The sequence below is a fragment of the Sciurus carolinensis genome, chromosome 5 (genome assembly GCF_902686445.1).
Source record: "Sciurus carolinensis chromosome 5, mSciCar1.2, whole genome shotgun sequence".
In the NCBI taxonomy this organism is placed as follows: Eukaryota; Metazoa; Chordata; class Mammalia; order Rodentia; family Sciuridae; genus Sciurus; species Sciurus carolinensis.
In genome coordinates, this window is record NC_062217.1 from 71,636,499 (window position 1) to 71,649,608 (window position 13,110).

Genomic DNA, 13,110 nt, shown 5'->3' on the forward strand with positions numbered 1-13,110 from the left:
TGTTTCTAGTAAATTACCAAAAAGTGGATATCAGGAGACTATGTCTGGAAAATATATACAAACTGTTTATTCAACTTCAGATCGGTGAGTAGTTCTTTATTTACAAACATTGACGTATACATCAGTGTATACACACACACACACACACACACACATACACACACAAGCCAATATACACATTTATATGTACACATATATTCTCATTATCGTTTGCTCTGGAGATAACTCTCCTAATACTAATTGTTATATTTATACAAGAAGAGAAGAGAGTATAACTCTGCATCCAAGAATTTGCCTCTTGGTCTCTTGCTGTTCCTGATCTCTAATTTTGATGCACATTATTTCAAAAAATCCTTTCCATGTCTTCCAACTGCCTTCCAGGCCAGCCCTTCTGCTGTTGATGATTCCCAGGAGTCCCCAGTCCCACATTATTAGCATCTAGTCTTCGTTGCACTACTAGACTGCCCTCAGCCCTCCCTCCTCATGGTTTTTCAAAGTTAGCTTGCTTTACAGGTTTACAAGCAGCTGCATGGATATACTACTAAGACCCACTCTGGGCCTAATCGCAGTTCCCAGGGGCAGGGTTATGATGAGTATTGATTTAGTGCTGGTGAACTGACCCCACTCCAGGTTTTTGCTATTAGTGGTCTTCTATTGTTTAATGTTCAGCCAGGCCCCAAGGTGACACTCAGGAGTGTGTGGCCTGCAGATTTGTAGTGGAGTAAATGAAAATAATTAGCATTTCAACCCAATCACTGGAAACAAACTGTAATGCAAATCTCACCAATTTCTCTATAGTAAGGGCTGGAAATATGACTCATTGAAAGTAAGCATCTTATTTTTATGTGTGGCTTCAGCTTACAATACAGTGTTTGGTACCTAACAGGTAGGTACTCAATAAATGTTTTATGAACACACAAACCCATGTCCCATTCACAAAGGGAAATATGGGTGGACCAAACATCAAAATTGTGTCCCGTTTCTCTGATGGAAGAAAGTAAATTAGTATAACCATTGTGGAAAACAATCTAGAGGTTCCTCAAACGACTAAAAATGGAACTACCATATGACCCAGCAATTCTATGACTATATATCCAAAGGAAAGGAAATCAATATGCCAAAGAAACATCTTTACCTCCATGTTCATTGCAGCATTATTCATAATAACCAAGATATGGAATCAATATAGATATCCAATGATAGATGCATGGAAAAAGAAAAGTTGGGATATATACACACAACAGAATATTATTCAGTTATAAAAAGAATGAAATCCTGTCATTTGTGGCAATGCAGATGAGCTTGGAGGACATTATGTTAAGTGAAATAAGCCAGGCACAGAAAGACAAGTACCATATCTTGTCACTCCTATGTAGAAGCTAAAAAAAAGTTGGTCTCATAGGAGTAGAGAGTAGAATGGTCCAGGTTGAGGAGGGCAGGATAGAGGATGGATAACAGGTACCAAAATACAATCAAACAGGAGAATAACTTCTAGAGCTCTATAGCATAGTAGGGTGACCATAGTTAACAACAATTTACTGTTTATTTCACAATAACTAGAAGAGAGGATTTTGAATGTTCCTAATACAAATGAATAATAAATATTTGAGATAGAAACACTAATTACCTTGATTTCATCATTATATATTTGCTTATATCAAAATATCACATCATGCCTGATAAATATGTAAAGTTATTATGTGCCAATCAAAAATAAAAACAGCCCCTTTATGACAATCTTCCAAAACTGTGCCCATTATCAATGCTCTGCTAAGTGTCCTGCAGTTACATTATACTTCTCAAAGGAGTAAAGTACTCTATACAAACATTGGAACTATAGACACTGTCTAGGTAACAACAACAATTAAAACAAGCCAAAACTTTTTTTGTAATCCTTTGGAAAGATCTTTGATTAATTCTATAATCCTTAATTGTAAGGACAATACCAATATCAGAGTTCTCCCTAGGTTCATATTTTTATTGCTAATGTAAGGAAGGGAAACGTGCTTCATTAAAGTCTTTTTGTTAATATGAAGAATTGGAGAATTAGTCCTAAGACAGTTCATGAAATTTTTCTTAGTTGTCAGTAAGTTCACGATAAGACCAGCAGGTCAAGCAGCTTTTGCTGTTGATTAGTGTGTAAAATTGGCTATGTCCCCACAGTTCTTATCTAAGCATATCAATCCCATTAGAAGTGTTTTCCCACCTTGTAAAACAAAGACCAATTTCCTTTACACATTCATGTTGGGCCTTTAGACCTGCTCCTGCTGAACGTTGGCAGATGGTCAATCACTGCAAATGCCCTCAGGGAGGAGCAGCTCGGTATATCTTGTTCCGTGAGCCCACCTTGAGAGCGCCTTTATCTTCAAGTCGTAGCCATATGCACTTTTTCTGACAAACGTTTTCTGACTCCCCCCAGCATTGGTTGCTTCCTCTTTCCTCATGACCATGCCACGCTGCCATCACTGAATCACATGTCTGGCTTCCCCAGTGGAAAGAGCTTCTCATGGGAGGACGCCATCTTTCACTTTCTGTATTTCCAGTTCCTAGCTCAGTGCCTGTGGAATAGACAGCAGATATAAAGCACATATTTTCTGCTTCTGAAGTGCTTATAGTCATAAGTGGGAAATTTCGGTGTGTATGCACATACATCTGTATATACATGGGTTATTCATAGTGAAATATTTGCCTGGTACATGTAAGTGAGTAGTTAGAGAATGAAGTGAAGGAGTGAATATTTACCTATGTACATAGGCATTAGCAAGCAATTTCTAGAATGACTAAAATATAAAATCAGAAAAAGTTTATCTACTTTAATTCCTTTCTTCTCTGGCTTTCTCTTCCTCCTATTTTCCCTCTTCTCTGCTTCACTCATGGGCTTGATGATACTATAATGACTCCTACGCATGACATAGCTCATTTCAACACAGGAGCCCAGTAGGCCTCACAGGCAGGTCGAAAGTTCTGGGATCACACTGTATTTAAAGTCACTCACTGGCTGCATGACAGCAATAATTTACTTACCCTTCTCTGCCCCAGTTCCCTTTCTATAAAATGATGCTAAAAATAACAATACTGACTTCTCAGTAATGTAAAGAGTAACTGAATGTGTGTATGTAGGACTTGGGGAAATGCACCTCACGTGCTGAGTACTATACAAGTATTGGCTATTTTTATTTCACTACCCATTAAATATCCTACTCTGGAAATATCAGGCCTGTGTGTTAATGCCTCAGATCCAGTAAATTCTACCAGGTGTGATTTAAGACACTCCTAAGACCTCTTAAAAGAAAAAGAATCCTTTCCTAATGCTCTGGCATGATCTAAATTTTTTTTATTCTATTGATTGCATCTATAATTCATTTATTATTGAATGTAGAATATAAACTTTGTCATGATAGGGATCCCTTAATCTGACTCTTACCATGGGTGGCGATTCTAGACCTTGGAGTCTTGAGTACTACAGACCCATCATTTTGTGAGTTTATAAATACACTCTTGAACGAATTTCTATTTTTGATCTATTGAATGTTCAAATGTAAAATATTTATGTCAATCTGCTGCATACTTTCCCCATGTAATCTGTAAACTGATATAGGTAGATTAATAATTAAAAACCCTCTTGTAGCTCCAAGGGGTATTTATAACCTACTTCAGTAGGGGAACTGAACATCTCTGTCCTGCTCATATGCATCCTTGATTGCTAATGGTTTAATAGTCTGCGACTTTCCCTCACGTTAATTTGTTAATTCTTTGACATCATTTTAGGGGTAACTAGAAAAACAGTTCTATTACTAGAATAAGTAAACTCTGAACTTTTCTTGCATTTACTGTGGTTTCTTAAAGTAACATACCATTTCTACATGACTTCATAGGGAATACCTCTGTCTTTTATATGTAGCAGATTTCTTTTTAATTTTTAATTGCTTATGTCTCTATAGGTCAGTCATCGAAAGAGATATGTGCACTTACTGTCGCAAACCCTTGGGTATAGAAACAAAAATGATTTTAGATGAATTACAGATTTGCTGCCATTCCACTTGCTTTAAGGTAAATGTGTTTATTTCACTTAACTAAATGTAAAATGGCATAATAACTGGAATTAAAATAATTATTTATTAAAATACTTGGAATGAAGTGAAAACTTTCAGAAGCTCTATAATTCACATTAATAATGCACTACTTACATATTTCTTAGAGCTCTGTAGCCTAAACCTCAAAGATTTGAAATTACTATCTTGGTTTTAGGCTTAGAGTTGATTACTGATACATCTATTCATTCTTACCCAAGAGATTTAAGTCTGTGAGAAAGATAAACACTTGTTCTTTTTATAAAAGTTTCTGCAGGATTTTAATAAATCACATATTGCATAAAATATATAATGAATTCAAAAAAGGAGAATAAACTGTTGAGAAGAAAGCTAGCAACTCTTTCATCATGAAATTAGGCCTGATGGGTTTAACAATTGTTAAAACTCAATCTGCTTTTCAGACTATGATTAATCACAGTTAATTATGGCTTAATAAATAATAGTAGACATTCATTAGCATAGTATTTCACAGTTTGCTTTTTATCAGCTATTTTTTTTTTCTCAATAATGACATTGGGTGGGTCAACATGACAGCTTTTGGTGTAACTGCCTGAGCAAACACTGAACTAGGAATCTGAAGACCTGACTTTTGGTTCTGCCTCTGCCACTAGTTATGACTGTGTGACTTTGGAAACCACCTAGATTACCTTGGAGTGTTTCCTTACCTGTAAAATGAGGTAGTAGTTCACTAGACCAGTGGTTCTTAACCCTGCCTGAACATTATAATCATCTGAGATAATTAAGGGCAAATTGGGACCAGCCCCAGTAAAACCAAGAATCTCAGAGATGATTTGGGGGCATTGGTACTTTGAAAACTCCTTAGAGCTAATATGCAGTCAATTGAGAGGCATTTAACCAAATCTGTGGGTGGTTATAGTGTAGGCATTCTATGATGGATACAAATTATCTGATCCAGTCAAATATACTTAATACTTGGTGAATTGATTATTTCTCCTCCATTTACCTTCAGATAGTAACATAAAGAAATCAGAAATTTGGTGCATTATTTTGAACAAAGAAAAACCCACCCAACAGAGTATTATACGAATGTAATATGAAGATTGAATAATTATTTGATTATAAGAACATGCAATCACATCCTATTATTAAACATATTCAATTAAATAAAAGTATATAACTCATGATTTAAAATTATTAGGAATAAAACTTAATAAAATGAGAAAATTCTCATGATTATTGCTTTTGGTAAACAGGAATAATTTTCATTTATTATATTTTAAATGATTTGACACCATTTCCAAGGTAATTATAAAACATAACTGAGAATAAAAAGGTTCCCCACACTTGTAGAAAAAGATAGTTTGTTATGCAGCCATGGTAATAGAGAGCCATCTGAACTGATCTAAACATGTCAAAGAGATCAATGGCAATTTGTTTAGTGAACCCACTTCTGAAAGTAATTAGTGCCTCTCCCTGATGTTTGGAATTCAGCCAATCATCAGTGGACAGGTCTAAAAGAGAGTCTAGCCCTTTCCTACTCCTGTAACCCAACACAACTCAGAATAAATTTCCCCCCAAACCTTGTAAGATTGGTAGTTTGTTATGCTCGGTGATGTTGTGCCTGGACATCATAACTCTGCCTCATGTAAGCAAACCATAAATGTGGGCTTGTATTTTTATTTGAGCTATTGGGTATAACCAATGTGAAAACTGTTGTATCTGCTCCCTTGGGAGTTAAGTAGAAAATTTTGGTGGTAGATATACCCTGAAATGTACCAGGACGATGGAAAGAGGATATGAGAGTCCATTTGAAAAGTTTTCACATGGATTATAGACCAGTATATCTCAATTTTCCTGTGGTGTTTCTTGAGGTTGCATTGGAATGATGCTATGGAAGATGGTCCTGAATGAACTAAAAAGGTTTCTCTACCTTCTTCCTCTAAGAATCTTGACTTAATCTATAAGGTAAACTTTATATTTATGCTTTTCTTCTTTAGTGTGAAATATGCAAACAACCTTTGGAAAATCTACAAGCAGGTGACAGTATTTGGATTTATAGACAGACAATACACTGTGAACCTTGCTACTCCAAGGTCCTGGGTAAGTGTCAGGATCTGTAAGGAACAATCACTTTTACTAACATTAATGGGCACTGAGTATTGTTGAAAATGATATATTGAAATAAAGTAAGATACTTTATTAATTATATTTAGTTAAGAATTTAACAGCATGTAGTTATACTCTGGTAATATTTTGTTTACTGGTAAAAAAAAATCAGTCAACGTTTATATTATCTTCTGATGTTAAATGGGACATAGATACATCTAAGAAAGAGGTCATTTATTTTAGAAAATTTCCCACTTTTTTCAAACAAAAATACATCTTCTCTGATAAAATGATTGTTTAAATTGAAGCCCATTTCTTTGAATGACCTTTTACATTTTCGCTTGAATATATTTTTTATCTGATTTTGTTTGTACAGTAAATGCCTTTTTTGGGGGGAGTGGGGGGTTACTAGGGTTTGAACCCAGGGCTCTTTACCACTGAGCTACATCTCCAGTCCTTTTTACTTTTTAATTTGAAGACAGGGTCTTGCTAAGTATCTTAGGACCTTTCTAAGTTGCTGAAGCTGGACTTGAACCTGCAGTCCTCCTGCCTCAGCCTCCCAAGTGACTGGGATTAACAAGTGTGCACCACTCTGCCCAATAATAAATGTTATTTTTAACTTAAAAGAATTAGATTTAATTTTTTTTTTTTTTTTTTTTTGCGGTACTGGGGATTGAACTCAGGGCCTTGTGCTTGCAAGGCAAGCACTCTACCAGCTGAGCTATCTCCCCAGCCCAGATTTAATTCTTTATTAAATATAACATTTAAATATGTTTTAACAATATAGGTCAAATATTAGTAAAATTTAGACTCATAGGTGACAGTGATAATGTGAGAAAGACGTGTATCTTCAATTAACATTTTCTACAAACTAAGTGTGAAATGTTTAAAAGCGGATGAGCACAGGACATAAGTTATCAAAATAAAGTCCTCTGACACTTGATCAATTTTTACAAGCCAGTATCTATATTTTATTTTTAGATTTAATAATAAGTAGATAACATAACCAAAATGATATTGAAGAGAAGGTGAACAACACTTTTTTCCTTGTCTTGTTGACACAGTGAATGAAAGAGGAACATTTGGGATTCCTACATGGAATCCAAAGTACAGAGCTTAAAGACAAATGTGTGAGCTTAATGAGCTATTGGGAGGCTACATCTGGAAAATGCTCTGAAAAATATTCAGAAACCCACGTTCCATCAGGCTGCAGAATCAATTACAAGAATAAACCTAATTATATTCATGCTTATTCTATTTTCTGCTTTCCCAAGACAGCTCTCATATTTGCTTTTCCTTCTAATTTGGCAGCCTTATCGTGATCCAACATTATTTCATTGGTCTTGATATGCATGGTGGTGGCTTTAGAACTTTGTCTCTTGGGCGTCCAAGACACATTAGGGGGTATGGTCACTCAAAGACTGAGACCTCCCTGCCTGTGTGCATTTCATAGGCACTGAATTTTTTATAGTACATATAAGTTGTCAAGATGACTCTCAGACATTTTATGATGTGCATATCTGATATCTGGTACTTCATGTATGGTCAAAAGGGACATCGATGAATTCAGGAGTAGAAAGAAAAGTGGAATGCCTAATCCACCACTCTCCCTGGGATGAAGGATTGTTTTAGTTATGGTCTTATTTTTGTGCTGATTTGTATATCTAACTGTTTTTTACATTTTTTTTTCAGCAAAATGGACTCAGTGATACTGGCACATGGAAATCAAAATGAAAAATATTCATTAAGAAATTAAAAGTTATAAGTTTTGTTTTGAGAATATGTAATCTAGAAAAGCTTGTACACTGAAGATTAATTCTTGTATAAAATCAACAAGTCTGCTATTGCATAAATAATATAATTCCCCTAAGTAAGGTCATATACATAAAAAGAACCACCTGGTATCTGGCTAGATTTAGTGATTAAAAAAAAAAATTCGGGTGGTTCTAGTAACCAGTGTGAAAGGAACCCTGAATCCAGTGGTGTGAGCCCTGTCAGCTTTAACCAGGTGCATCCCTGCTTCATAAGTTCGCTGTGCATCATGGTTTCAATTATAACCAAATTTCTAATTTTTCACTTTTATTCCCCTAAGAATTTGGATTCACAGGCATTATTAACATCTTGACAAATACACTACAGGAAGTAACATATGCTTCCTTTTTCTGAAAAAGAAATGCTGATAGAAATTTTCTTATAAAGTTTTGCACAAAGATAACATACAAAGTTATATGGACCTTAGAAAAATAATTTAACCTTTCCAGATCTCTGTGACATTATTTGTAACATGAAGGGCATAGGACAAAATGACTTCTAAGGTCCCTTTTTGCTTCCCTGGTTCTCTGATTCTAGAAGTTTGGGTTTGCTTGCTAGAAATATGTCAGTATGTGTTTTTGTTAAACTACACAGGTCATATGAACAATTTGACCTTAGTGTCATCCTTCAGTTTATCAGCATTTTTATAGACTATTTTAGAAGGGAAATAGATTTATAGATAATAGGTAAAATCATATAACATGTATAGTTAACATATTAAAATTTGTTAAATTTTCTTTGCATGCATTTCAAAATCTGGGTATACAAATAATCAATGAGAAGTAATTGCTATAGATTACAAACACATTACCTATATATCTATTATGTAGAACTTTGTATTTACAGAAAGCTTATACAAATAAAATGAACTATCAGTTATGCAGAATTTTTTGTGAACTGTCTATAAATGTTATTCACTAACATGTTTTGTCAATTATACTGATCATAATGTCTTACATTCTATGATGTACTATTTTTTTTTTCAATTGCTTAAGCTATAGCTTTTATTTTCAAAGAACATTTTCTGAAGGAATTGCAAACCCAATCACATGAGAAATTAGTATTAATGAGAAATTGAATTTATAAAGTTTTATAGACACATTGCAACTGTTTCTTGAAGGGAGGTAAATTGAAGTGCAGGTAGAATTCTAGGGAGGTTTTTAAGTGGTTTTGAGAAACTGATACAAACAAGGGAGGTTAAAAGATGACCATGTAAAATGCAAATGGTGATAAATTCAAAGAGTGATTGCCTTGTGTAATAATTTCATGCATCTGTCCCTCTTAGAGTCTGTTCCACAAAGTGTTAAACACAAAGTGCTTATCAAAATACAGCAATGTATAATTGTCCTATGGAGAGAGAGCCAGAAAAAACAATTAATAATAATTTGATATTCATTAATTCATGCTTGATGAGAAGCAGTGGTAATTGAGCCATATGTTTTATTGTTCTTTTATTACATGCTATCAGAGTGGATCAAAAGAAATAATTTTCTTAGAGTTGAAATTCACTGCAGAGAAGGATGGATGAAATAGCATCCCTGTCTTTTCTACAAAGTGTATTAACATCTCAATGCTTTTGTAGTAATTAAAAATCATCTGAATACCATTTTAAAGTATAAAAACCTAAAGGGAACACATTTCTCACTCTTCTAAAGCTGTTTTATGGATGCTTTCTTCTACAATAATGTGTTAAATCAAACCCAAAGCTGTAGTAAAAATGAAATAAAAATGAAGTGGAGAGAAAAGGGCTTCTGATTCATCAAGACCACTTCATTATGTCTGAGTTTATTATCACTATAGGAATGACAGACTCCTAAAACAATTTGAAAGATCTCTCTTTTTGCAGTCAATTAATTATGTTATGATTTGCATACTTGTCCTGGACACAATTACCTAAATCTAGGAGTACCAGGTCCTGAATTCTATTGCTAATTAAAATATGTCTCTGAAAGAGAAGTGATAATTTCATCATGAGATACCCTTTTAAGAAAGTTAAAGACAAGAAATACAACAATTTTAGAATTTTGTTCTGAGTTTGTTAAAATAGCGTGCACTTTTAATATAAGGCCAATAAATAAGAATTCATTCAAGAATCTGTGCATCTTTACTTATTTGATTGCAATCACTCAGCTAGCTGGTTGGGAGTGGTAGGGTGGTCTGGCTGTCACTGCTGGTGGTAACTTGTTTGCTATGGGAGGTAATGGTGAATGTCTGGAACATTTTCCTGCTCAACTTGATTCAGAGCTCTATCAAAACAAGCGACTGATCTACATCATGGCAAAATAATAGTGATTTTTTTTTCTATGGAATTGTTATTTTGGTACAATGTAAATAAAGTGCTTTTAGAATCCCACCTATTCCACAGTTCCCAGAGGGACCCATAAGTATGCTTATGAAATTGGGCAGGTTACTAAACCAAAATAGAATGGCTCGTGCTGAGGTTCTAAATCACCAAGCAGAAACTAAGTTATTTATTTGAACTTCTGAGAAATCAGAACAGAGATAATAGCCAAATCCCACAAAAGGTCAATTTTAGGCAGCATGATTAGGAAGTCCTTTCTGTTTTAACCTTTACAATGAAAGTAACTGAAACAACCAGTTCACAAGTTTGTTCTGTTTTCTTCTCTCAGCCCTTTTTTGTCTATAAAGACAATCTTCTCTACTCAGCTGATGGGAAATCACTCATTCGTTCTATCTTATAGAATGAGCTGTTTTCTGATTGTAGAATCACAAAAGTCAGCTGAGATCTTTAAGTCTATTGTAATGTTGTCTTTTGATAAGTTACACTTGGTAGAATTCATTTATACCTTTTAGATTTGTGTCATTAAAATATTATTGAATGTTATTTATTTTATGGACAGGTTTAAATAAAATTGAGACAAATATAGTCAAATATAGTCAATTAATTTTTATTTGATGCATTTCATGAAGCTTCAAAGATTGATTCAAAATGGAACAGAGACCTAAATGTAAAACTGCAAAGATATAAAACTTCTAGAAAACAGCAGAGAGTTCAACATTTCCTTAAGCTTGGCAGAGTTTTTAGATATGGTACAAAAAGCATTATCTATAAAAGAAAACACTGGTAAAAGTTATTAAAATGAAAAACATAGGCTGTGCTAAAGGCACTGTTAAGAGAATGGAAAGATAAGTCACAGACTGGAGATAATACCTTGTAAACACTTGTCTTATCAGGAATTTATCCCAGAATATACAATTAGTTCTTAAAACTCAACAATTAAAAAAGCAATTAAAAAATGGAACAGACACCTAAACAGACATCTGAACAGATACCTCAAACAAAGAAGATATATAGATGACAAATAAATGCATGAAAGATGCCCAATATTTGTCATTAGGGAAATGCAAATTAAAACAACAATGAAATATTACTACATGCTATTAGAAAGATTAAAGTCTAAAAATGATTATTAATATTCAACATTGGGGTTGGGATTGTGGCTCAGTGGTAGAACACTTGCCTAACACGTGTGAGGCACTGGGTTTGATTCTCAGTACCACATATAAATAAATGAATAAAATAAAGGTTTATAAACATCTAAAGAATTTTAAAAAATATTCAACATTAATATGGTATATTTGTCATAATTAATGAAACCATTATAAACCAACGTCCATATTTTATTCAGATTTTTCTTAGTATTGAATGTCTTTTTCTGTTACAGGATGCATCCAGGATGCCACATTACCTTTTAGCTATCATGTCTCCCTGGGTTCTTCTTGCCTGTGACAGTTTCTGACTTTGTTTTTAATAGAGACATTATTACTTGAAGATTTTTCTGATGTTTTTTCCTCATGGTTGGATTGGGGGTATAGGTTTTGAGGAGGAAAATCTCAGAGGATAGTGCCATTCTCTCTCTTCTCTCTTTTTTTTTTTATATGTGTGTTGGGGGGGAGGATGTCTGGGATTGAACCCAAGGGATCTTAACCACTGAGCAATATTCCCAGCCCTTTTTTATATTTCATTATATTTTATTTTGAGACAGGGTCTCTCTAAGTTACATAGGGTCTCATCAAGTTACTGAGACTGGCTCTGAATTTTCAATCCTCCTGCCTCAGTCCCCTGAGCTCCTGGGATTACAGGTGTGTACTACCCAGCCCAGCATGATAGCACCATTCTTATCCTGAGGGAATGGGTTAGGGATCTGATTTCTTGCTGTTCATGTTGATCTTGATCACCTGGCTGAGGTAGTGATTGCCAGGTGTCTCCATCAGACAGTTACTCTTTTTTTACCCCTGCCTTTTCCATATTGTGCTCTTTGGAAGGAAGTTAATATGCAACACCCATACCTGAAGAGTGGAAAGCTTTGCCCCATCTCCTTAAGGATGAAATAGCTACCTAATATTTGTGGCGTTCTTATGAATGGGATAGCTGTGTCTCCTTCTCCATTTATTTATTTATTTAATCTTTTATTTACACCAGCCTGAAGTCATAGATATTTATTCAGTGCTTTGGGTTACAATTCTATAGTACATTATTTATTTTCCTGTTCAAATTATTCCAGCTTTGATCCTTGGGAACTCTTTCATTGGACTTCCAAGTCCCTTCAGTATATCTAAATCATTTTGTGTGTGTGTGTGTTTGTGTGTGTGTGTGTGTATTGCATGCACTGTGCGTTTGAGTACTTCCTTGACACTACAAGATGCTTTGGGCTTTTAAAATACATATTCTGTCCCTAAATAAACCTTTTCTCTTTATAAATTGACTTATCTTGTAATAGTGACAGAAAGTTTACTAACCTTTGCTGATGAGGTCATTCCATTGTCTGAGGAAAAGCATTTCATTATAAGGTCCTGGTAGAGCTTTCGAGAGACAAAGATGTCTCTTGTTCTTTGTCATAAAGCTACAGTTGGCTTTGCTAGTTTGATTAATTTCTTAGTCACTGGACTCTTAGTCAAGGAATAGCCAACATATACCAATAGCCTTGGTTTTTCTAGTCTCTTCTCCTAGCATGGGCTCCACAAATGGCACAGTAAGTGAGAATGTTGCCAAATGTTTTACTATGGCATGATAAGAGTCACTAGATTTCCAACCTTCAATATTTGTTTTTTTTATTGCCCACTACATCAGTAATTAGCCAATGACATGTGTTTTAGGCTCTCATTTGGCAGCACCTGA

The 13,110-nt window shown here is 34.6% G+C and overlaps 1 protein-coding gene across 10 annotated transcripts in view; it reads left to right on the top strand.

The window, feature by feature from the left end:
- The window catches only part of Scel (sciellin), a 98,959-nt gene extending 90,106 nt beyond the window's left edge, over positions 1-8,853 (top strand). For all 10 annotated transcript variants that reach the window (XM_047553247.1, XM_047553241.1, XM_047553245.1 and 7 more), the window contains 4 exons: positions 10-84; positions 3,942-4,050; positions 6,050-6,152; positions 7,851-8,853. In XM_047553247.1, the coding sequence (XP_047409203.1) occupies positions 10-84; positions 3,942-4,050; positions 6,050-6,152; positions 7,851-7,867 (304 nt within the window). In that variant the 3' untranslated portion in view covers positions 7,868-8,853. The remainder of the gene's footprint in view (positions 1-9; positions 85-3,941; positions 4,051-6,049; positions 6,153-7,850) is intronic.
- The last annotated feature ends 4,257 nt before the right edge of the window (positions 8,854-13,110 follow it).